The 27,029-nt window shown below is 47.2% G+C and overlaps 1 protein-coding gene across 2 annotated transcripts in view; it reads right to left on the bottom strand.

Annotated features, from left to right (window-relative positions):
• The window catches only part of LOC139342268 (protein jagged-2-like), a 45,045-nt gene extending 35,933 nt beyond the window's left edge, over window positions 1-9,112 (bottom strand). Inside the window, exons 1-2 of one of the 2 annotated variants that reach the window (XM_070979275.1) lie at window positions 8,728-9,112; window positions 7,323-7,634 (exon numbers count right to left, since the gene is read on the bottom strand). In XM_070979275.1, the coding sequence (XP_070835376.1) occupies window positions 7,323-7,634; window positions 8,728-8,796 (381 nt within the window). In that variant the 5' untranslated portion in view covers window positions 8,797-9,112. The remainder of the gene's footprint in view (window positions 1-7,322; window positions 7,635-8,727) is intronic. The other variant, XM_070979274.1, reaches the window with a different exon arrangement.
• Window positions 9,113-27,029: the final 17,917 nt, after the last annotated feature.

The following is a 27,029-nucleotide window of genomic DNA, read 5'->3' as shown; positions in this document are numbered from 1 at the left end:
GAAGATGACATATTGGGTTCAGAGACGAGATCTGAAGTGTCCCCGCACGGCAGGCAGGACTCAGATCTGATCCCTGCTGCTGGATATTGTATCATCGTTCCCTTGTGTTTGGGCGTGTGGACAGGAGGCTCGAGCTGCGGCGACGGAGCCTGAATACGACCACTCTTCCTCGTCTCCTGACGGCCAGATGCAGCTCCTCATTCAGAGCTGCGTGTCAAGTGAGACGCCGACACCTGAAGCAGGCGTGAATACCAGATCCAGCATGTCGCACTCCAGAGAGCAGCACAGGAGAGGCCTTCTGTAAACGCTCTCCGATCCACTCCTGACACTTCACCCGGCGCAGCTGCCCTCCTCTACCTCAGCTCCTCTGCCCCCCACCCACTCACCCACCCTAACCCTCAGCCCACAAAAGCCGAAGTATAAAGTCATTGTTCCCGCTGAGAGGTGCGGTGACAAAGAGGTTAAGGCAGCCGTCGTTTCCACAGCGCCGGCGGGAAAGTGATATTCACGCCGTGGGAAAACCCCGACCGGCTCCTTCGCCGCCGATCCACCTGAGCACAGGTGCGACAAGTCAACAGGAAGTCCAGCACGCAACACAAACACCTCAACTGTTAAGACACATGGATGACTATTTTGACTGATGGGCGAACTGAGACTGTATTTGCAGCAATCAAACAGTAACTAATTCTGCTTTTCTGCCTTTTAAACACGATGTTGGTGACGCTAACGTCACGCTGGAAGGAAACCAGGAAGTGTTGTGATGTTGATTGGCACTCTGATGATGATAACTCTGGTTCACAGGCTGCAAACGAGCCAACTTCAGGTTCCTCAAAGCACTTTATCTGGAGGTTAAACTGAATGCGACTACGGCAAGCGCAGCAGGTCAAAGCTGAAGCAGGAGGTCAGTCTGTGACGGATCTTCACAGTTTTGACGATTTTACCGTTCGCATTCGTTTTCTCTTCTGTCCTGAAGGTTTGTTTCGTCTCTCGTGGAACCTGTTCATGCTGACAGCGTTATCATAGCTGATAGAAGTGCAGGCTAAAACTCAGAATTACCCTTTCAGACTGAATTAGCTGCCACATATCAACCCAGAACATGCACACATAACACATCCAGCGAGCAGAGTCGATGCCACTGAAGTGTGTGAGAGTGTGACAGGGCTTTCTCCATGAAGAGGGAGGTTGGGTAACTGAGGTTACTGACTGAGATTTTGGCCCCAGATGTGTTGAGAAAGGCTGCTGAACCTTCACCCAATCCCTCTGGAGGGACGGTTACAACAGACTGCATGACAGCCATGTTGCAGCAGCACGCAGCAGAAGGAGAACATTGTAGTCATACTTGTCAGGGATGATTTCCATCACTCTGTTTGATTTCTTCAGCATGCTTGTGGAGAGCGGACGATGAGTCAGGTTCATACCGAGCGTGCTTGCAGCGGTTTGCTTGAACTCCGCAGCGTTTGTCCCTTTAACTTGATTTATCAGGCCATGAAAAGAACGACGGTCATGCTATCACTTCACGCGCTCGTTACTGGGATAAACACCAGGGAGGAGAAATGACCATGAAATCTGTCAAGCTTAGCTGGAAGTCCACTGCGAGAAATCCCTCTCAGACAGAAAGCTCTAGGGCTCAACCCTGGTGCATGATGGGACTCCGTGTAACTTTGGCCTGAGTGAGCCAAATAGAAAAGTACAGCACGGTGATCTTTTCCCACTCTGCTTCAGACCAAAGAAAGCAAACTGTAGGTGTGATCACACCCTCAAAGCTAGCAAAACAAGCTAACAAAAGTGGAAGACGGGAGCCAAATGATTTCTAACGCACAAAGTATGTAGTTTTCTCCTGGTAGGTCCTCCAGAGAAAAGAAAAGATGGACAAGATAAACAGAGGACACTGGAGATATTAGGAGATAAACAAATATAGCAACAATGGAGGGTTTGGTCATCTGTAACATCCACCTCCCTCTTCTGTTTCCCACCCTGCCCTCCGTCTCTCAGTCTTTCATAACCTCTCTCTGAGGTCCAGCTGAGCTCCATTAGCCCTGTGAGCAAATACTGGGAGTCAAGTGGGAAATTAAGCTGCATGTGTGTGTGTGTGTGTGTGTGTGTGTGTGTGTGTGTGTGTGTCTGATGCTTTAATCACCACTGCTCACCTCAGTGCTCACAACGCATGTATTTCATTACCGCTGGCTCGCCTAAACACACATTATGATTACACACACAGTGCGTTTGCACCTGGTATTAGCGAGTAATCTGTAAGTGGATATTTTATCTGGATGAGGGGAAAAAAAGCAGATTAAAACGAGCAGCAAACGCACACAGAGGGCAGCGCTAATGGATCGGATCAGCGGAACCAAGTCTGGATGTGATCTCAGCGGGCGTGAAAGACATCGGCAGAGTTTCTTAAAGAGACGACGCGTAGATTCATCGCTGATGACACGCCGAGCGGCGGCGGGTGTGTCTGCAGAGAGCCTGACCTCAGATCTGCCTTTAAGTGTAAAACACACTGAACGAGCTGACGGGTCACCTAACTCCCCGACGCCCTACAGCAGCCTCGATCCTTTGAGCTTCAGCTTCCCGATTTGCACACAGCGATCGCCGACATGACTCAACACAGCGGCAAGACCACGATGAGGACAGAATCCGGATCAGGGGACGCACAGCGCTCATTAACAGCAGGTGTGAACGGGGTCCCACAGACATAAGCTCACATACACACGCTCATACACAAGCTTACACACACGTCCATGTGCAAACAAGCACGCATGCATGAAACTGATCTGCACATGCTGTACACACGCTGGTGGGGACCGACTTTTTGCCCCCATAATGTAACCGTGGGAACAGATTTATGCCCCCGCAGCGTGAACACAAGCACACAAAGCCGCCCCTGTGCACACATCAGCCACACACAGAACCAAACCCACCAGCAGCATCAACGGTCGATCAGCCGCACAGGCCGAGCAGCTAATCACACATTTGTACACCTCTGAACCGCGTCAGCTGACGGCGGCGTGGGAAAGAGCCGTCCTGACCACAGCTAACTGAGCAGAGAGCTTTCAACCGCCCGGCCTCGCCGCACGCCATGAAACGGAGCCCTGCTGTGGCCACGCTGCACCCTTTTAGGCTTATTACAGACACACAGAGCAGAGAGGACGCAGGGGGAGCAGGGGACATGTTGTGGTCTCAATCTGTCATTTTACAAAGAGGGGCAGGCTCCAGGTGAACCAGAACCTGGAGAGTTCTGATGCATGAAGAAAAGGAAACCGTGTCCGTCTCAGCGTCATCGCTCTGTTCATGACTCCAGCTGTCAGTGTCAATAAAGCCTGTTCAAACAGGAGCTGTCGCACAAAACGCGCAGTAAACTTTAAATTATCAATGCTGCTGTACCTCGTTCTGGAATTGTTTTTCCCAAAAATACATGCTAAGCTCTGAGACTGTGGCTTTTAGCTTTTCCTACGTGCTCGCCGCTGTCTCAACCTTACTGCAAAACAAGCGTTCATATCCGCAAAGAAAAGACTGAAACAAGGTGGTCTGTGTGCAATACAGCCATGTAGCTAATGCTAACTAGCATGCTTTGTGCAGAAGCATCAACAGCAGGAGCAGACGTCAGGGCACTGACGGACCTACAAGGTTTGATATTTCAGTCGTCAGATCATCGCTGGACCTCAGATCGATGTCTCTCACTCAGTTTCACGCCAGCCCTCCACCTCCATTCACGTGAGCCTCACCTCCTCCTCCTCCTCCTCCTCCTCCTCTGTTCCCAGAACTAATCAGCCGTGAAAGCATCACCAAACTGAGAAGAGCTCCCAGGCGAACGTGCCAGGGACGCACTCGGCAAATGAGCCAAACGAGCCACCCGCCGGCAGTGACGGCATCGAGGAAACAACCGAAGAAGAAGAAGATGCCGACGACTCGCCGTCATCCAACATTGCACTTTGTGATTGCTCACTGATACTCCTCCGAGTGAGCTGATCTTCCGCTCGGCGCCTGTAATCATAGCCTGTTTTCCTAATGCTGTTTCACTAAAACATTTATTCTGGACGAGGACGAGGTCTCTAAACAACAGCTGTTCCACCTCTGTCCCCTCAGATCAGAAAAACGGGCCATGAAACTGAAGGAGTACGCACCCTCGATCCTTGATTTACTCACAGAGGGGTGAGGGGAGGACAGCAGCTCTAAAAATACCCCATAAGGAGAGGAAGATGGAGTGATGAGGGGAGGTTTGGGTGAGAGGGGGGTGAGCAGAGGAGGACGAGGAGAAGAACTAAATGCTTCTTTTTCCTCCACTCATTACTGTGAAAAAATAAAAAATAGCCACACATCCTAAAAATACACCACCCTCGTGACAGAAACCACACGAGCAAGCTGGGTGGAGGGCTTTTTTTTTTTTTTTCATTTTAAAGGGGGCTTCATCCTCCATCATCCCTCCTTCCTTCGCTCCATTGGTCAATCCCTCCCCCGTCCCTTTCATGGAAAAAGATGCCACTAAAGACCCAAACAGCCAGAGGGGCTGACATGAAGGGGGAGCAATCGGCAAAGGAGAGGCCAGAACAATGTGCCTCTTTTTTACTTTTTCATCAGCTCATTCATGCCAGGACCAGTGGCCCAGATACTGGCCGACCGAAGGAGTCCACTATAGCAGCACCAGAGGCTACAGGCCACGGCCTCCTGCAAACACTCTGTCAGTGCTGTCTGTGGGCCGACAGCACGGCACAGAGAAAACCACAGGCTGCAGGAGGCCGAGGAGAGTCGAGAGGGAAGCTCACAGATCGTTCAGTGCTTATTCAACAAAACAAAACGGGGTTTAAGAAAGCATTATTGATGCTGAGATGACTGATTCTGAAACAGCAGTTTGACATAAAAACCACCCTCTCATCCTCCAGAACTTCTTCTTTTTCTCAAATACTTTGATCGCTGTGCAAACAGAGCAGGAAACACTGAACCTGGAGGATGTCTCAAGGATGTTTTTCAGCTTCCAGAAACTGCAGTTAATCAGCACTGAAGACTGATACCAGAGATCCTTCGACGATGAGTGAATAGAGGAGCTCCACATCCATCGCTGCAGTGAGGGACTGAAGTTCTGCTTGAAACTGCGATCTGCACATGAAAACCAGCTACTGAGGAGGAATCCCTCCTCCAGGATCGACAGACATGCATCACACATCACATTCACACAGCAGACACAACACTGGTAACTAATTAAAGTCAGTCATCGAGTAGAAATGACAAATATTCTCATCTTCCAGCTTCTCAGATGTGAAAATTTTGCAGCTTTTCTCTGTTTTATATTACAGCTAATTGAATATCTTTTGTTTTGAGACACTACCTTCAGTTCATGACACTAGTGAGTAATTTTCACAGCAGATAAATCAACTGACCCAACAATAAAGAACAGATCTCAAGGTGTCGCCCTCAGCGGCTCCTGTGTGCGATGCTGCAGTGCAGTGGTTTGGTCTTTAATGGGTGACATCACAGAAACAACCAGCTCAGCCCATGAGGCGTGTGGAGAACTGATGCGTCTGCTTCAGCACTGACGGCCTCATCAGAAGAAGCTGCTGAACACTGATACCCTCCTTCCTTTGTGCCCCCTCACACACACACACACACACACACACACACACACACACACACACACACACACACACACACACACACTCATCCACCCCCTCCCAGGCGGATAGTGGAAAATACTGACCCCACACACGCCGAGTGAGACAATGACCCAATAACAGATAGAGCGTGAACCTGAGAGGCGGCGAGGTAAAGGCATCCCCCGGCCCAGATTGGCCGGGGATCTTCACTTGTTTGAGTAGTTGGTGACACTGATATCCACCGCCTGTGTCACACACAACTTAGTGGTAACCAAATCCGCCCGCAGGGCCCCAACTTACTACTTCCATCTTCTCCTCTGCTGACAGCTGACCATGAGGAGTGATGAATGGGGAGGTCACGTAGCCACAAAGCACCCGATATGTACGACATGTATGTATCTGACATGAACACACACGCGGGGGTTTCTGCTTTTTACAGCACGAACGTCTGAAGTGAACGACATCTTACACGTTCACTGATTTCAAACACTGGGTTTCTAATGATTAGTGTGAGGATACTACAATCAGGGATGCAACGGTGAATTCATTAAATCTTTACTTTGTAAAATATCAGATCTTTAAGACAAACGTCCACCAAAAATCTCCTTCTGAAAATCTGACTTTTAAGACTTAACAAAAGCTGAAAATCACTTGGTAAATGGAAACTCTTACAGTTTAAACAGCTTAAGTAAATAATTACACTTTTCTCTTGACTGATTAGTTGTTAAAGCACCAACACTTGAACTCCAGCCAATGTTCTGTGATTATTGATGGTATTTATGGACATGTAATCAATGCTGACTTTCATCTTGTCCATTAACTCTCTTCCTGTTTGACTCCTACTGACTGAGGATTCCGCTTTGACAGCTCACTCAGCTGTTGTGGGAATCAAACCTGTGACGTTTCAGCAGCTCCTGCCGCCTCTCAGAAGCCTTCATGAAGCTCTGATTGCCAGCACTGTTCCTGTTTCCCACGCTAGCTGTCCAAATAAGGAGCCAGAGCGGGTTTTGATTGGCTCCACTTCTCTGTTTAGATTAGATAATGAGTTACCTGCCACTTCTTAATCAACACCGGCTTGGAAATAGTTCTTTTCCCCCTTCAAACACTGGCACCACACCCCCATCTCCCCTCCACACACTGTAACTGAAGCCACACAAACAGCAGCTTGTTTGGTAACTCATCAAACCGAGACACAACTGCGCCGCGGCTGTGCGTAAAAGTCACGCGTCACGCGCGTACGGGGCTTTCGCTTGATCAGAAACACACAGACACTCATTCAAACGCTCCGGGAGAGGAATGTGAAGCCCCTCCAGAGATGTTTGATGATGTAGGGACGCCAAACGCTGCCAAATGGACACGCGGGGAGAGGAAAGTAGCGGCGGCAGCGAGAGACTGCTTACAGAAAACTGTGCCAAATTACGCTCTGCACAAGCTGGAATGACCGATTTAAGGCTGCGTCATGATTCACCAGCAAAACATCCAAACTCCCCTTTATCAATCTACATTTTTAAACACAACATAGATCACTGACATCAACTCGAGTTTAACTGTGTGATGTAATGATGAGCTTTGACCACAGCCAGAAAGAAACTAGTTCTGATGATGCGTCCAGGTGATTTTTTAAAAAACATTTACGCGATCTTTCCTCTGAAATCCACTTTTTAACGACATGAAATTTGGACGTTTTTCACATAAAACTGGAGACTCTCCACCTCCACATCATGATCCACTTACCGGCCACGCGAACTGGAAGGGAATGATGATCTTCCCGGCATCGTTGTTCCGGTTCTGGCCGCCCCTGAACTGAAAAGTATTCCCACCGATAACCTTAGTAGTTTCCGAGCCGTAGGTGCACGGTCCATTGGTCGTGACCTCCGTTTGGTATTCCTTTAAACACACTCTCAAGTAGGTGTCGCACTCGTCCGCGCCGCAGTGGCCCTCCGCCGCGCTCTTCTCCGCGTCGCAGCACTCGCCGTTCAAGAGCTGACCTTTAGGGTTCTCCACCGAAATCAACTGCAGCTCGAAGTAACCCGTGGACTGAGACACCTGCGGAGGACACAGGAGAGCGACAGCGGCTGAAAAGGTCTGCAGGGGACGTTAATGGACATTTTCAGTCTTTAAAATGTCCAATCAGAGCAAATAAACGGGGGTTATTTAGTTCTACTAGAGTCTAAAATTGGTTATCTAAGTATTTTAAGGGTTAGGTGACAAATGGCAACAACAACCTGTAGAAGAAACAGTCACTTGTTTAATCAAATATCTCTCTCTCTCTCTCTCTCTCTCTCTCTCTCTCTAAAAAAAGGACAAAAACAAACGGAACTCTGTGACACTGAGCAGATTTACGGGAAAAGCTAAACTGAGTGTATTTTTTTTTTTTTTTTGTTCTTTCGTTTTCTTCAGCGTACAGTCCCTCTGCTGCCCACACTACTGTACATTCTGGCACAGTTGAACTTCAAGGCTGATTACACGACCTGGTACTCCAATTCAGCTCACTCTGCATTTCAGGCTGCAGCCGAACACAACAAGAAGTCCACCTCAACGAGACCTGCAGGCTGCGTTTGAGCCAAAAGCAGATTTTCTCTGCAAACACGCGGAAACATCTGACATAATAAGCCAGACAAATCCACCATGGAGCTGAAAAGTTGAGGGTCTGTTCGACTTCTAGGATTTTTTTTTTTTTTTTTAATGTCGTGAAGCTGCAGTGCAAACATGAAGCACTTCATCGAACTCTTCTGCGTAACCGAGCGTTTAAGAGTCACCGTAAAACACCGATTAACGCGCTCAGTCTGCGGCGAGCCTTGCGTGAAGAACAGAAAACTTTAACCAAACTCTGTCATGACTTTCTGGCTTACATCGCTGAGCAGCAGCTGATTGCGGTTATCACACAGCTCATGACACAGCAGACGTTTAAAACATGACTGAAAACTTCATTTATCTGCCAGAAGGAAGAGCAAATTTAAAAATTCCGTCATCACATGATTCGACCGTCGAGCAGGCGATTCAATTAAGGCTGGAATTTAAGCCCCTCCAAAAAAACAAACAAACAAACAAAAAAAAAACCCCAACGTCCAGCCGATCGATAAGTGAAAGCACCTTTAAAACATCATCTGCTCTGAGGTCAGTAACAGAAAGTTCTCACCTCAGCCCGCAGCGTCAGGAGAAGACAGACTAGAGAGAAGCGCTGCAGTTTCCCCAGATTATTCCACATGTCTCCGGCCGCTCGGTGTTGGTTACCATTAGGGAAATGAAAAATACGTATGTCTCAATCAGTCAGAATAATAATGAGTAAGAAGAAGAGAGCGGTATCCTCCTCCGGCTGTCGGAGGCATGCACGGCGCGGCTGCTCCCCGGGATGCCTGCGGCTCTGGAGGAGGGAAAGCGCACCGCTGCTGCTGCTGTTTGGTCCACAGACGCACAACAAGACGCGCGAACTCCGCTTCCCTTCGCCGCTCGACGCACTAAACGCCAGAGGAGAGGAGCAGCGGTGCGTCTCTGCTGCCCAGAGCCTGAGCCGGGCGCTCCCCCGATGACAGGCACCTGCCTGGGCCAATCACAGCGCGCCTGGGTGGACCGTTTGTCGAGCGAGAGCCTATCAGGGAGAGGGGCGGGAGAGGGAGTAAGGGGAGGACCGCTGATGGATTTATTATTGAAGTTTTCTCCCACAGGAGCTTGTATTTGTATTTTTAGTACACTCACAAAAGAAAATGACATTTTATTGGACATGTGTATTTGTCTACACTGAAAAAAGTGAGTTTTTCCCGAATAAATCCAAATTAAGATGTTTGTCTTGTAAGTTTCATGCAGAATTGTAAATCACATTAACACAGTGAGATAAAAGCGCAGTTTCAGCAGTAAATCTGAGCCGTGAACACTCAGTAAAAGCATGCAGAGTGCTGTAGCACATGCTGCGTTCAGTGGCGGACTGCTGAGCTGCTCCTCACCGACCTGCAGGCAGAGGAAACGTGGCTGTTAGCGCCCTCTACTGACCGCTCAGCGACACCCACAGACACTGAGGTGGTGGAAGTATGCGGTCATGGTGGAAATCCACTGCATTTAATCAAATACTGCAGCTGCTGAGGTGTACTTCAGTACTTCAGTTCTAAGAGGACATACTTGTACTGCGCTGTATATCAGTGGAGACAGTCTGTATTTGTTTTGCACTTTTCTTTCTACTAAAGTTTCTTTCCTTTTAAAGGGACCTCAAAGCATGACAATACAGATTCTATTAAAATTCACAATTTCATCTATTTTTCTGTCTGCTTGAGTGACTTTTAATGCAAGTACTTCAGTTACTGAGGTGAAAGCATTTAGCAGCAGAGAGCAGAAACCTTTCTCACAGTGCATGTGTTGAGAGGTAACGGCGAGACAAAGTCAGGTGCAACCAGTGACAAGAATAAAGGCTCTGTTCCATTTAGGCGTCTCGTCCTGGGACACCTTAAAGGAATGCAACCTGTATTAACATCATAAATGACACCTGTGTCTGAGGTCGTCCAGTGAGAAGGTTTCTGATGAGTACAAGCAGCTAACGATGGTGCAGCTGAAAACTGAAATCACCGTACACAAGTATTCAATCAACAGTTCCTTCAAACGCTCCCTCTGGAGTCTGACGCGGTTCGTGATGGTTGGTTTGATGAACATGAAAACTGCCACTGAGCCACTTCAAGGAAACAATAACAAAAAACTGAAGAACTGATGACAAAAGAAGGAAGATGCACGTTCAGTGAAGAGGTGAAGTGAAACCGTCTGAATCTTACATGCAGTAATAACAGTTTGAACATTGCTTCATGCAAACATGTAACTACAGCAGGGGCTGGTGTTGGGGTGGAGGTGGAGTAAAAGAAAACGTTAGCAAAAGCATGAGTTCATTCATTCATTTATTTTATAATGGAGGCATGACAGCAGGTGTAAACGTTTCCAGCTGGACCGGATCACCTGTCGGCCTTCGTTTTCCCAGAAGATCGTTACTGAGGGAACGGCAGGGAGGAGGTGAAGCTTACAGGGAACCAGTCCAGACGCAGATGTGTCATGACTCTATCGCCGTTATGCTGTGCAATCGACATTTTCTTCAAAACGATACCATAAAGCAAAAAACTCGTCATTTGCAAGTTTGGCCTTTGGCTCGACAGGTGAACCCTGAATCACTGCTGACATGAGGGTCATCAGCCTGAACTCTCTTCTTCATGAGGTCACACTTTTGGAGTTGTTGGGAAATCCAAATTATCGCAGCTTTCCTGGACAACTGACAGAAATTTGGAAATTATGTTGGAAGACACCTGCGAGCTGCTCAGCACAATGGCGCTCTGTCCGCCCACAGCCCGGAGCCTCTCTTTTATTTACTTTCTTTGGGATAATGTGGTAACACACGCCCACATTTCACAACGATATCACAATCCCAAAGAACTCAGTCATTTTCTGCTTCTGAGGAATTATGTTCATGTCGCACGACTCTGCAAAGCAGCAACTTCAGGGTCTGAGATGATCTGAGCCTCCAACCAGCTAACGGACGACGACCATCTTCTCCTGAACGCACAGGAACAGAGCGATCGAACACCTGCAGGCCTGAAAGGTGAAGCGCCTTGTTCCTTTGTGGAGGACGGCAGCGAGCACGAAACGACTTCACGCCACAGCATGAAGCGCTTCTGTCCATTCACATGCTCGCTTTATTCCAAACACAAACGGCTGAACTTGAGTTTGTTGCTAGCTGCAAGGGAACGCTGTTAGCTGCTGCTAACATTAGACAAGAAAATCAAGAAAACTAACCAACAAAAAGCTTGCATTTAGCCAACGACAAAGTGATTTTTAGTGTAACTGCTGTGAATCGAACAAAGACGAGGGCGTGATACTCAGCAGTGTTTTACGTTAGCTTTAACATGCCTTCACCACAGTGCAGGCACCATCCCTGGATGTTGGAGGAGTAATGCAGCTGAGTCTCATGACTGTGAATGCTGACCGGATGATGACGCAAGACAAAAGGTCAGAGGATCACCACAGTTCATCCTGAGGGAGCGTGACTGCCTGAACCAACTTTCATGGTATTTCATTACATGATGAGGTATTTCAGACATACAGACGGATGTTTCTTGTGCCAGCACGGCTGAAATAGAGCTGAATGTTCAGTAAGTTGTTATTAATCAGGGATATTTTGCATAATTGTTCACTATCAGTCTTCTTCCTTTTTCAGGACGTTTCTGCCAATTTCGCCATATTTCACACCATTTCAATCTCAAGCCTTCCAGCGTGCCTGAAAACCCTGTCAATCTGTTCCCTCCAGCACGCACAGAAGACTTCCTGTCTCGTCCGTACTCGACACACCAGGCTTTCATTCGGGAAAACAGGGCGAAGCCACGCCGTCTCAGATGGCGGGCCATGGGGCGGTCTAATAAGACAGCTGTTTCTCTCCATTCAGGTCCTCCTGCTGCAGCTTCGGCTGGCGCAGACAGTGGATCGCTTCTGCGGGCTGGTCGCTCAGCGGCTGCAGGACGGCGGCCGACAGGTGGCCTCTGACACCCTGCGGCAGATGTTTCCTCCCAGGGAAGCAGGTGCAGACACACACACGGATTTTGTCATTTGCACATACTTTGCACATATGACTCATTCACAGACACAAACGTCTTGTGTTCATCTCTTTACGACGGCTCTTATCAGCGGCGATAAGGAAGTGTGGGAAACACCGCTTGGACGGATAAACTGGGGAAGTAGTGAGGTTAATTAGCTGCATAAAACTCACTGGACGGGTCGTAGCAGAGGATCAGGACCAACGGCTCCACTCCACTGACTGCTGTTGTAACTCTGCAGACTAATATCGGCTCTGCAGAGTTAATACTTCATATTCAAAACAAGATGAGCTCATAAAATAACTGTAACACATCCCTCTCTCGCCTTTCTCCTCATTTGTTCCTTATTTCTTCTAAATATACGCCTCTGATAACACCTGCATTGCAGCCAAACCAAGCATCCATGGAGGCTGACTGCTAGCGTGGCTAACAGCAGCAGCTGAGTGCAGCTGAAGGAAAAAAGAACAAGCATGAGCATAGTGTGGGCATGCTAACAGCTGTGCTATGAGCTAAATGCTAACACGCTGATGTTAAGCAGGGATACCAGTTTAACCATCTTAGCTTAGCTTGCTAATCTTTACAAACTAGCACTAAACACAAAGTTCAGCTGAAGCTGCTGCGAATTAAATTTAATGCTCGTCATAAATTTCAACCTCACGGTGGCGCTATAGGAAAAGTTGGTAGGATTCATCATCTGGGGACCATGAATGGACAAAATATTGTGTCAGTGCATCCAGTTCAACCTGCATCGATAAGCTGTTAATTAATTCATTAGCAACCGTTCTGATAATCGATTCATCAGTTTGTGTAATTTTTTTAATTAAAAAAAGTTGAAATACTCTCACTACAGCATCTTAAATGTGAACACTGTGTTTTCTTTATGCCAGTAAACTGAACGTCTTCGGGATGTGGACAAAAAAAGACATCTGAGGACATCATCTCACATTCTTCACCATTTTCTGACAATTTAAGACCGAACAACTAATCGATTAATCAACAATGAAAATAATAGTTCCATCCAGTTGTGTGTTGAGATGTTTCACAGGACAACTGAAGACTTTGTCCTGCAGTGAGCAGCGTTTGGCAGCCTCTCTGAGTTTACTGAAAAGGTACCGGTTTAGTTTTGAGTGAAAAAAGCTGAACACTGGCACATTTGGCACAGCATAGAAAAGGATCAACACACTGTGTGTAGTACAGTGTGTGTAGGTCTTCTGCACATACAGCACAACTTAAAAAACCCTGTTTTCATATTCAGCTGCTGGATGTTTGAAGGATTAAGAAATTCGGGAGATAAAGTCCCATCTCACATTGCTGGGGCCTCTAATGCGGAACAAAGACTAAACAAGAGCCCCGCTGAAGTCTGCACGCCCTGATCTGATATGTCCGGCACAGCAGAAACCACGTTTACGAGCGCTGCCCCCAAAAAACACTCCCGCTGCCCTCCAGAGCGCTCTTCTTTAAAAACCTGGATTCAGATCATGAATGTGTCGTTTGGAGCGTATATTTACTGTGGATGTCCTCATTGCGTGTATGTCCTGCACCACTTTACAAGCTCAGGTCTGTCTCCACTGATGGAATTCAGGCGCATTAATCACACCTGGTGATTAAAGTAATTATGCCTCTGATGACTCTAATTTACTATCTGAGTGGACATGAAATTTTCCCTCTTATCCCTCCGTCATTGTTAGAAGTCCTGAGTCAGCCCTGCAGGTGAGTGCAGCGTGTGCTTACCTGCACAGGAGGAGCCAGTCACTTTTGACTCCCTTTCACTTTTATTGCTCCTTTGTGTTCATCTGACGCTTCACTCGCATATGGAACCAGTTCACACCTCTTCACCTGCCTCTGACCTTTCTCAATTTACACCTTCTGCATGTGAGTTAATGCGGAAGAGGCAAAAAGTATTCTGAATGGAGTCACAGCTCCAAAAAATTTCTGAATGTTGTTAATGATGTCATAATGATGAAGCGTAAAGCTGACCTCACCCTTCACACCTGGTATTAACGAAACCACCACCGCTCGTTATGCAACTAAACACCTACGTCATTTTTGTTGGCAAAGACTACAATGTGCGGCCCGGACCACCTCTGAATGCGGTCTGAGCAACTGGATCTCAGTGGGTCTTGGGTGCATTCCCACCTTCACTTGTGATTGGATCACCCAGGACACCTTAATGCCAGGTGTGAACGGGCCCTCAGTGTTTCTGCCTCAGCAAAGCCTCTGACTTCCCTCTCCGACCTCAATCTCTTCCTCCTTCCTGACTCACGGGCTACTGTTTCTCGAGGGTCGTGCTGAACATCAAAGCGCTCGCGTGTTTTCAGGAAGGGATACGAGCAAAAACACGAGCGCTTTCACCTCCGCTGGCAGCGGCGGCGCTCAGACAGACTGAGGGCTGAGAGGGCTGCCATAGAAACGTTTACAAGTCCCGTCCTGAAGAATGCAAACAGAACTGAGTGGAGCTCTTATCTGACAAAGAGTAAACTTTAGACAGTCCTGTTGTGGCTTGCCTGTGTGGTCCTTCCACTACAATGCTGCTCACCGGAGGACCGTTTTCACAGAATAGACGATTGTCTTGGTTTTTCAATCCTTGTATAACCCAGCAACTTGAATGAAAACGCGCTCTTGTTTGCAGGAACAGCTCTGGAGGGGGTGGTTACAGGAGAAAAGAGAAAGGATTACACAGTCTGTGCCTTGCTCAGGGGCATGCGAGGCCGGGGATGATGCAGTTCAGGGAGTGGAGAGAGTTACTGATTCACTCTCAAGTTCCCAGCAGGGAACATTTAAATGTGTGAAGCTCAGTTCCCAAAGCGTTGACTAACCGTCTGACAGATCACTGTGGCTCATCACAGGGTGGGGTGAAGGTCTGGGTCATGTAGGAGCTAAGATAAGATCACACTTTATTAACCCCCCATAAGGGAAATGTGAGTGTGACAGGCAGCAGCAGTGGTATCAGAAAGTCTAAAAAAAACATAGAAAGGAACAGGCGGTTTGGAGAAGCAGGAATGCAGACTTCAGGAGTCCTCAGGCTGCATCAGGTCGGCTATCGGGAGGTCTGAGACGAGCGCGGCACACTCAGATGGGGATCAGCGTCTGGAGGCGAAGCTCCAGTGGTCGTGAATGTTGTCGGAGGAAAACAAAAACGAAAACAAGGGAATGCTCTGCGTCTCGGCCTGTGCTGCATTTATGACGATTCTGCAGAACTGGTTCTGCTGAACTTCTTTCTTTTTAGGTCCAATGCCAGCGATTTTAAAGTTAAAGCCTTCTACGTATCCACGCACGGCAGCTACAGTGATGTTGAGGTTCAGTAAAGATCGTGGTTGTAGTTAATCTGCAAGCTGAATCATCCAATTTGGAAATACTTCCATGTGATGCTCGTCTGCTGGTGGAGAGTTTATCATCAAGGTCAGACGCTGACAGCATCGAGTGCACAGAGAAAGTGCTGCACAGCAGTCCGGACACAGCAGCCAGGATTGGCCAAAATGTAAATTTCCTTGCTTTGTTTATGACCTGTACACACAGTCTGCATTCTCTGCACTGCCTGCAGGTGGTGTTTTATGTACGTATGTCCTGACGGGCTCAAGCCGCCGTGTCAGCGACAAGCGTCCACCCAGCTGAAGCAGCTTTGAGCCGGACCGATCTACATCCTGCAGCTTTCTGAGCGCCGTGACCTCCTTCAGGTAGACGAGGTCAACACGACAGAAACCCTGTTTGACCTCAGCCTGCACCTCCTCTCACCTCCTGCTTTAAAGGCTCACACCCTCAGAGGAAACACTGTTTAATCACCTGACAGCTCGCTGGCAGGCTGGAGGCCAGCACACACACGCACACTTATCTCTACCTTGTGAGTGAACAGGCATTATTCATCACCTTGTAACTCCCCTCGCTGCTGCTCTGTGTTTGAATCACACACCCACGTCTCTTCCAGTTCATGCAGCTCTCATGCAGCCTGTACAAACCTTCCTTGTGATGCAATAAACTGGGAATATGTGTCATTTATCTCATCTCATCAGGTCCCGCTTCATAATCAGGCTACACTCAGACTGCAGGTGGATCAAATCCGAGTTTTCCCAAATCTGACAGACATAAATCACACTGAATACAACACATTCAGTCGGCGCAGAGCTAGAAAATGTTTATCAGCATTTCATGTGATTTCAGCTCCACACTGGCAGTCGAGCACAGCTGCGATGGAGGTGTTCTGTGGAGGATCTGCAGTTCGACGTTAGCAGCAACAACAATACGCAAAGTGTCTGATAAAGCTGAATAAATGAGTGCAGGACCACAAGAGAAGGTGGAGGGAAGGTCACGGCAAAGGGCTGAAGGTTCAATGAAACTGCAGTACACACGGAGTAATACTTCATCTTTAGGAGCTGTTTCAACTCCAGCTAACAGGCAGAGCTCAAGAGCTTCGGCTTCATGAAACAACTAATATTTGTCCATGAAAGCCTTTTAAATAAAGAGCCTTTGAAGGGCTGGAGCCGAGTGCTCATGATTTTGCAGTTGCTATGCTAAATAGCTTCATGATTGGCTGTCGGTGGCCAATGAGAGAAACATTCAGCCATGGTAACAAGGAGCATCCATGCATCAGCCAAACTCAGACACAGCACACGGGATTCAAACACACGTCGGCTGAGATGTTCATCATGGTGAGGAACGTTCTCCTCTTCATGTTCTACAGGAGAACCTCAGACTGTCTGTCAGAGAAGCTGCACTTTTAAAGTGTGTTTTCAGTCACTTTAGACCTTGATGAGGGATTTCTGGTGCAACTGATAGGACATGACACAAACCATGAATACAGGTGTGACATGGGAGGGAGTCTTTGTGGTTTTCCAGTGAGCAGAGTCACTGTTCACAAATCTGACACCCTCCTGAAAACCACAAATATTTAACCTCAAAGGCGCACACACACACCTCCAATCACCATAAAGACACATGTTCGTACACACTGCGACATAGCTTCACACACACATCTGACGCTGCCGGCGCACACCCACACGCCTACACACACTCGACACAGACGCCCACACAGGGCAGGTGGCAGGTGAGCAGGTGTTTGCCGGCAGGCGGATTCGTTTCCTCTGAGCTGAGGTCAGTGTGTGAGCAGCAGCAGCAGGTGCAGCCGCTCTAATCCGACGCTGTGTGTCTGATAACGCTGCAGACATGATGGTTTACTGCCTTTATCACCTGCAGCAAGCAGGACTGAAGCCTTGACGCTGTCCGTCCGTCTGTCCGTCCGTCCGTCCGTCCGTCCGAGTGTCTTTCTCTGAATGGGATCCAGTGCAGGTTCGTCTTCTACTGACTGGACTCAGACTGACTTATTTAACTGATCAAAGTAAATGAACCAGCAGTGTGTGTGAGGTGAGGAGGAGAATCAGCCCCTCCGAGATGAGCGACTGCTGGGGTGAAGAGGAGACTGAGCCTGAAGGCGAAGCTCTCGAGTTAGTCACATTCAGAATCAGAAAAACTTTACTGATGAGGAGTTTGAAAAGGCATCTTTAAATTCCCCATTTTGCTATTGGTGCAAAATTCAGGTGCTGTATTGAAGCTAAACTGGAAAATGAGGACACCCAGCTGTAGGTAGTAGTAAGAGAGGAATCTGCAGCTCTAAAATTCAATAAAAAGCCAAATAAAAAAAGATCTGTTAAACTACAAGCTTGATCCAAATCCATCTGTCACACTGGTTTTAACTGGATCTTCATGAAGAGGGACCTTTTCTTCCATTATGCTTTAGCGCTTTGACAGATAGCAGATGTCACGCCCAGCGTCTCTCACCTCGCTGCAGGTCGGTGGAGGCCGCAGGCTCTGATTTCAGCACTAAAACCTCTTAACAAGACCAAAAACACAAAGCAGGTCCCTGTCATCTTACACAGCAGCATATGGGCCCCAGTTCCCACACCCAGCTCCATGTAAACATCTCATTAAGCTCCGCAGGGTGGGGAGCCCTCAGCTCTAAAAAGGAAGGAACAAAACGACAGCACCCCCCCTCCACCCCCTCCCCACAGACAGTGTCAATTAGGCCCCCGTCTGAGATTGCTGGCTGGAGGTGCTGCTGGTCCTGTGAAGCTACAGGTAATCACTGCAAATTAATACCTGCGTGAGCTCAAGGGGCTTTCTGAGAGCTCTGCAAAGCTTTTAAAAAGGTCTGGATGAAGCTCCCTGCATCCTGCACACCTGAGGACTCAGATCAGTCAGCACGTGGATCAAATATTTATGTGGCTAATCACACGCATTTTATAAGCAGTATAACTCACTGAAGGCAAAGACAAACAAGTACAAACAAGGAGGGGAAGGGAAGCAAAGGGCTGCAGTGCCTTTTCAAAGCAGGTTTAGGTGTCCTGATGGGTCAAAGGGTCAACAAAGGGGGCGGACAGATTGGGACTTTGGTCTCTGTGAGTGTCTCAGCCGGGATCTCAAACACCTACATTCACACGAGCTATCCTCACTACTGACCGACAGCGTTGTAGTCTGGACAAACGGAAACCCACGCTCACTCATGACGTGTCCTTCCCTGATTTGTCAGAGAAGCATCATGTGATCCTGTAATCAGCCTGTCTTTATCTGTGAGCCAGCAGTTAATTCAACATGGATAACAAACTGTTTTTCCCTCCACACGCTGGTTGCTGGTCTTCCTGGGGTCCTTACTGACACACAGTGAATGAATAAGACCAAAAATGTCATGTGACCCAGACGTAAAGATCAGAAAACACATGAGATAACTCTACAGGGACAGCGACGAACAGCAGTAACACACGGTGGAAGCAACCACAAGAACACACACCGCCAAAAACAAATAGAAAAAGAGACAAAGAAGAACAAAAACAGCTGCAACACGAACAGCATCAACGCTAAATCACTCAGTTTATCTCAGCGTCTGTAGTGTCGTCTATGCGCGCAGCTGTTATGCAGTTAACTTCTGCATTTTGTGCTGCTGCTGCTACTGCTGACATACACATGCTGAGTGTACGTGAACGGTGATCTAGTTTTAACAGATTTAAACGAAAAAACATGCACAAATGTCGTCACGGTCATTTAACTCTTATTAAAGTGACTTAAAGGCAGAGCAAGAAGCATTTTTCTGCTTTGAAACATCCAAATCGACCCCAGCTGATCGTTAGCTTCCTCTCCTGCTGGTTATGTTTTAATAGAGCCCCGCCCTCACTCTGCACACTGTTATTGGCCGGGGGGTTTCACACCTGCTGCCCAAAGGTCGACACCCAGAAACTTCCCAAAACAGCAAAATAAGAAAGCACCTTGCCTACTGGTTCAGGATTCGATATATCAAGCCTCAATAATCGTGAAAGAAAACTGTAAATAATAAAATGATAAAACATGATGTCTCGACTGAAGAGGGCAAAACGAAAGGGAAAAATGAATAAAAATCATGAATAAATTAAATCAAATCAATGAAAAGCACCAGATGAAGCAGTTACTGGAAGCTGCTCTGGAACAGTGTCACGTTAAAGCCTGAAATGTAACCAGAGTTTTAGAACGAAGCTGATTCAGTCAAGTGTTTTTCTGCTTTCAGGGCCTGAAACTCTTCCTCAGGGACGCTCACGCCTCTGTATCTGTCAGATCTGAGGGTTTTATCTGCCTTCATGGCGGCAGATAGAGGCGGGAGAATCATCACTTTCTCTGTGTGTGTGATCCACTCGCTGCTACGGAGGGTGACTGTGAATGGACATTCTTTGATGAAAAGATGACTGTGGGTAACCTGACAGGTGAGTCACAGTCCCTTTGTATTCCATCTTGTTTTTAAATGGACTGAGAGCGCACTCGCTTTACTTCAGTCTCTTATCTGTGGCTCAAAGTTTTATAGAAAAACCCTCACAGAAATAAGTTTAAACAAAAAGACACTGGTCATCACAGTTTGCAGTGAATAATGTTTGAGAACACAGAGAGAAGTGGGAAGAAAATACAAGCAGGCTCTTCATCGCAAGTCAAAGTTTCAGTTTTGGTGTGGTTTTTAGTGGGCGGCACGGTGGGCAGCAGGTTGTGCACGTGCCTCACAGCAAGAAGGTTCGATCCTCGGCTCAGGCAGGGCCTTTCTGTGTGAAGTTTGCATGTTCTTCTCGTGCATGAGTGGGTTCTCTCTCTTCCTCCCACAGACCAAAACATGCTCGTTAAGTGAATTGGTGACTCTAAATTGTCCTTAGGTGTGAGTGTGAGCGTGAATGGTTGTGTGTCTGTGTGTGTTGCCCTGCGATCGGCTGGTGACCGGTTCAGGGTGTACCCCGCCTCTCGCCCATTGACAGCTGGGATAGGCTCCAGCCCCCCGCAATAGTCGGGTATAGACACACAATGGATGGTTTAAACTAGTGTAATTAGTCAGATTTTCACCTGAATTTTTGCATTATTGATTGAAAAGATGCGACTAAAACAGCCAAACATTGACGCTGTCCTTCAGCCACAGTACTGAATTACTGAACTCTCCATCTGAAGTGACTGCTGTCACGCAGCAGCAGCAGCAGCAGCAGCAACATGTCGGAGCCTAATAAAGACACACTTCCTGACCTGAAGAATGCCATTGGGTCCAAACATGTTAGCCTTTCTGACAGTCTCGCACTGGCTTACATTTTGCTTTGATTTCTTTTTCTTCTTTTGCATAACATCCTCGGTGGGAGGTGAGCCGGGATGCGGGAGAGGCTTCATTCTCGCTACCATCACCACAACCACAACCAGGAGCGACAAGTGTGTGCTTGACTGCATATTTGTGGAGGTGGGCATGTTTACTTTGGCTCACACGAATGTTTCTGGTTAAGTACAGTAGGTGATACCCCCCAGCGGCTGAATTCACAGGAAATAAGCCCTTTTTATAGACGGGCTGTTTTGTAACAACAGAAGACATAAATCTTCTCCTCTCACTGGAAATATACATCGCTGCCTGAATTATCTTTAACAAAATCTCCTTTTTTTGGCTTTTTTCTGTCTTTTATCAGCAGTAACGGGAGGGGTTTAGAAACTTGGCGCCCTGTTGCTCGATGAGGATCGCTGTGAAAAACCAGTCTCACTTCATTGTATTGTATTCAGATGTTAAAAAAATCAGGGCTATGCTCATATCTAAATTATGATTCATGACGTGGACTGTCGGCTCACGCTGCATTCAAGTGACAGCACAGAGGGAAAAATACATATTGTCTCAGAGCAGCAGCGCTGTATACGTCTGCGTTTACAGCCTAGTGGTAAATGATTGAGGTGTCCTTTCAAGGCGAAACACACCATTGTTTCGCTAACAATCCACAATCTGACGCAGGAAGTGATACACAGGACACAAATACAATGACCAGCGCGGCTGCGGCTTCGCGACAACAGAACGGCGGCTCCACCGAGCAGTGGGAAAATGTTCCTGTGTGCTCTCTGGAGCACCCGAACGCACACAAACACACAAACACGACGCGGACGGGACGCAGAGGCGAGCTCGCGGACGCTCTGCAGAGAGACGTCGCATATCGAACGTGCAGCATTTCAGATTAAAACTCAAGCGTGCTCAATATTTCCCTCCTGAGTCACGCCTGTTGGTGCCGGAACACGTAGGCTTCATTACAAAAGTGCTCCAGCAAGAAGTCAGTGCCAGGATGATTTAAAGCTGCAAACCTCACAGGTACTGCAGGAAAACCTGAGACCTGAGGCTCTGGAGCCGATCCAATCAGAGGCCGTCTTCTCAAAACACTTCACCTCCCTCCTGAACTTTGACCTGATCCGGCTCCTGTCATTCTTCCTGCCAGCTTTTAATACTTTAGCATTCATGAAGGGCACGGGGACAATCAGGTGCTGATCCAGGAGCTGCATTGATCGGCTGAAGTCTAAGTGTGGATGCAGGACAATTCGACTTGTTTAAGATGCTTATACCAGAACTTACTGTTCAACCACCTGATGTAGGTCAGGGGTCAAAAACAAAATTCTGATTTGAAAAAATAAAATATCTGAACTTACAGCAGCTTAAAACTCCATCAATGTTAACTTTCTGCTTCCTGCACCGACTACGAGAGTCTGAAAGGAAATGGAAAAAATATATTTCAACATCATCACACCACGACACCTGGCCAGAGAGAGCTAGCAGCTAATTAAGTGGCTACCTAGCGTGCTATCACAGCTGGTCAGCTACGGTCAAGATCATCAATTAATCCACATTCAGGATGCTTTGAGAGGGGGTGGTTGGTGTTGTCATATTTGTTGTTTCCTGCTTCCTGTCACAATAAAACAAATACTATGACCTCTGGATGTTAGCTGCCTGGTGAACGCTCCACAGTTAGCATTTAATGTTCTCTCCTTAGCTTTTTGATTACATGATTCCAATATTACTGGTGATATGAGCTGTAAACCAACAATTTTCCTTTCACAAATTTACATTTTTAGCGTCCCACAGAAACGTTTCTGTTAGACTTGTCAGATGGCAGACTGCCGCTCTGTTGTCTACCTGTTGCACCAGTTGCTGCTCGTACTTTGAGTGAACGTTTGAATGCAGCGCTCATCAGTTTTAAGTGTTTTTAAACTGTTATCACAGCCTCAGTAGAGTTCAGAGCACTTTGTCCACTCCTGTCTGTGACTGACGAGCTGCTAAATGGGTGGACGGACGATCAGAGAGGTGAATCTGGCTTTGAGGCTTTGAAGTCAAGCCAAGCAGCACCGGGGTCAACGCATCCACCCGCTCAGAGCTGCTCCATCAGCACAGCGGCGGCCCTCAGACTGACCCTCCATCACTGCGCCCTCTCTGCTCTGTTTACTACCAACGCAGATAAGAAGCCTTTCCAAACCCTGATTCTGTTTGTCTGGCTTTTTTCTGCTGGCTCTTGTCTTCTCTGGATGACTCTCGGTCTAATTGCTCTGAAACCTGATGCAGCAGGTACGCTCGTAGCTGCTGCATGATTCTCCTAAAACGCTTTGAGTGGGAAAGTGTTTAAGTGTGTGATTGTAAATCTCAAGTGCTGCTCCTGTGGTGACACTTTAATTGCATAATTTAATTTTGAATCAATTAAAGAAAATGTTCCTCTATAATTCCCATCTTTTTTTAAATGAAACCACTTTTCTTGAATCAAACATCACCTTCGTGCTCGTGCACAGCTGTTTAAAGCTTTATTGCTCAAACATGCAGGAAATGCACTTATATTTTTGCCCTCCTTGCAGATTCATGATTATTTTTTTATGTTTATTTCGATGATCATCGAGCTGCGAGATGCTGCTAATGTTACGTGTAAAGCACAGAGCTCTGACATGGCCTTGACACCGCAGAGCTGCACTGATTACGCTGAAAGAAAAAAGAGCGAGGAAGGCAATCTGATAGGAATGCTGCTGGAATTCCCCGGAATCCCCCCCCTTCCCTCCCTCCACTTTCCCCCATCACTGTTCACGAATCCATAAGGAGTTTTAACGTGCCGGACAATGGACAAGGGGAGCTATTCTGCAACCATAATGCAAGGAAACGTTACCTCAGTGCAAAAAATGTCAGGACCACAGAGGCCCCCGGTCCTGGAAACAATCAGCGAGGAAGCTGAGGCAGGTGCCCACCTCCTGTGAAAATATCCTACCGCGGCGTGCAGAGGGAAGGGCAGGGCGTGTCGCTGTCAACGGCAGCAAGGCCGACGACCAATTAAACCATAAAAGTCGAAACTGTTCCACGCCACAAATCACTGTACAAAACAGCGCAGCGCGTATCCTCACCTACAGGCGCTCACATGCCAGGAAACACATGCGAGATCAGTGTTTACAGTAAGAGCAGGAGATCAACACTGTATGCAAATTATTGTACTATCACACACACATGTACTGACAGAAAGATGAAGAGCATCCAAAGTATTCACGCAAGGTGCTCAGTGTGTGTGTGTGTGTGCGTGTGTGTGTGCGTGTGGCTCTGATCCAGGCCATACATCACACTAACAGTTTGTTGGACTAATTTCAGTTGATCATAAAATGTGTTAGATGAAGAGTGTTGAGGATATGAACCCACAGGTACAGGGGGAGGCTATCTTACAGAAAAAAACATGTTTTAATACAGATTTTTGTTTTTTTAGGCACAAAAAACAAGTCAGACGATCAGGTTGGACTCAAACCTCCAGGTCAGACAAACTTTTTAGAAAAGAAGATGCAGAAAAAACAGTAAACTTATTATTCTAACTGTCCATAAGAGTTTAAACTCTGACTTCCTGGCTCAAATTTGACCCTCTGTGCTTGCCGTATCAGATTTCCTATCTATGCAATGAGTGACTATGAGCAGGAGTGTACATATCTGGTACGCAGGTACACACACCTGACAAAAATCAGAAATACATAATGTCCAGTTGTGTCAAAACGCACCTTTACGAACCAAACAGGTACTGAATCAGGTCTGTGGTCTGTGTTACAGACTGGACAAGCTGCTGAATGGGATCAGTTTGGGTGGAGAGGCTGCACTATGAAGCTGTGCACCACAATAAACTAAACAGAAGAGGAAGAAGAGGGCAGCAACTGTCATTGGTCAGTGATACACATTTCTCGCGTTTGGTTCTCCTGGTACTATTAGCGACATTACAGGTCCACCTCCAGTTAAACTGTCTGCTCAGGCTGATTGGTCATTTTTAGAAATTACTGCAGTGAGAACAGTGTCGTCACACCTGAGAGAAACAAACCATGTACACATCAAAGATGCATGATGGTCTTCGCTCGGCACCGAGTGTCCAACGCTGTCTTACAGCTGTGCTAGTGATCAAAATAGATTCTCACTTGTATGACTCAGTAGCACTCAGCACTCTGCTGCTGGGAAACTGCCTTTTTTCTTTTGTTTTTACATGTCGTGACACATCATACATTGCTTCTGTATCGGGCACTCAGAGTTTCCTCCAGTGTTCTGGATTTTAATGCTTTGAGAAGTTCCGGATGAAAGAGAAAATGAGCCAAAAGCGAAGGAACGGTGAACGTTTTCAGACTGAAGACTGTATTTTCTGAGCATTAAGTACAAATACAGGCAAACTCGAAAAGGAAAAACGAAATGATGCATCAACTTTCCATTTAATCCAAACTATCGGAGCAAAAAGCATCAGAGTTACGTGATAAAGGAAAAGAAAACAATCCAGGCCAGTTCGCGGTCCCTCCACCAGGTGTATCGGGCAGCGTGTGGAGGCCTGCAGTCCTCTCTGATTTACACACTTTTAAATCAGCTGAAAGCAGATGATTGGAATTACGATGGCAACACTTAAACTGCAGAGCGTTGGATGATGGATGGCGGCCTACAGATTTTATACTTTGCTTTCAGGCAACAGCACTTAACCTACTTAGAGAAGAACTGTAAAACGTCACTTCACACAAATCACAAAAACACACATTTGCTGCAGGTGTTTTGGTTTCGAGGCGTTTTTGAGGCTTCTGCTGGGACGTCAACACACTGGAGTCTAAAGGATTTCATATTTGGTCCTCAGAACATTGAAAAATGAGACAGCTTCTCCTGTCTCAGTCCTGTGGACTGAACTCAAAGTGCTCTTCATCCATTTTACTGAGGGCACTTTGGGCACTAACCTGTCTGAGACTGGGGATAGAAAAGCATCCCAGCATGCATTTAACATCAACCTGCAGCGACAATGAGGACTCACACCTGTTACCATCTTTGCACTGCAAATGTCTGTGTCACCAAATTTTGTTTTGAGATATGGGTGAGACATTAAATGTTTAATTTTTGAACAGTTCATCAAAAAGATGGGGTCTGGGCGAGGCTGGCGGGTCATCGCAGGAGCTGAACCTGGTCATCCGCGGAGGACTGCACCATGTGTGCCGCCAGAGTCCGGCTGAGCTGGTGATGCCAGTAAAAACACTGTAAATGAAGCGTTCTGCGTCGTCCTGAACTCCAGAGTTTGGACTCCTGATCGAGCTTTTGGAGCTCAGAGTCTCAGAAGCACGAACTCGACTTTATCAACCAGTTTGTTGTGAACACCTTCGTCTGGAAAAGGTTTTGTAATGATGGTAAAAATATTAAAATTAAGACCTTTTGGACAGCTGTATGCCAACAGGATTAAGCCGGGTAATGCTTTTTTGGGTAAACTAACCCTTCAAGCTAAAACAGTTATGATGAAATGCTTCTGAAAAACAAGCTGCACATCACGACTGTTTCAGACTGACAGTAAGCTTTAAGGAGGAGTGCACACAGCCACTACACTTCCTGTCTGATGCCTGATGACGATCTCGACTCCAAACGTTGTGTATCGCTCGATAAATTACAGTGGCATAAAAAGCGCAGCATACTGTACTTTCTTTGTCTTTTCCTCCTTTGTCCTGCTTGTTATCCGACATAATGAACGGTGAGGCGTCCCAAGGGGGGCGGCAGGGATCAAAACTCTGCGGCCTCCCGGAGGACTTCCTTTAATGTCTTTGTGCACGCATGGATTTGATACCCTCCCTCCTTTAAATTAGATCCCACTACATCCATTAGTCACAGAAGCCCGTTAATATGTCTCTTCAGAGGGAGGGGACCCCCACATAAAGGTCTATACCAGCCCATTGTACGGCCTCTGAATCCGCATTAGGTTGAGATATAGAGGAGCTGCATGTGAGCATGTAGCATCGTACGGTTTCTTTAATGTCTCCTCTCATGTTGTCAACAGTAATAGATTTGCTTTTAAATAATGAGGGCAGCAGGTACCTGTGGATCACAGCACTGGGGCAGTTTGGAGACCGCCAAGTTGCTGCTCAGATGCTCTCCAATCAGGAGCCGGGGAAGAAATCCACCGCCATCTTTGGTTTTACACGACGGTGACACGTGGCAGTGATGCTCCTGGATCAGGGCGAGAAAATAAAAGAGCAGAGTTAGTTTCATTGTTGAGGGAAACGGATCAAATGATGAAGTCAGTGCAGAAGGATGGAGGGAATCGGACGGAAGGAATGAAGGAAAAAAGAGCAAAAAATAAGTAATCATGAAAACTGCGGAGTGTTA

Source organism: Chaetodon trifascialis, chromosome 14, assembly GCF_039877785.1.
Source record: "Chaetodon trifascialis isolate fChaTrf1 chromosome 14, fChaTrf1.hap1, whole genome shotgun sequence".
Taxonomy (NCBI): domain Eukaryota; kingdom Metazoa; phylum Chordata; class Actinopteri; order Chaetodontiformes; family Chaetodontidae; genus Chaetodon; species Chaetodon trifascialis.
The sequence above is the reverse complement of the archived record's forward strand: the minus strand, read 5'-3'. Positions and strand labels throughout refer to the sequence as shown.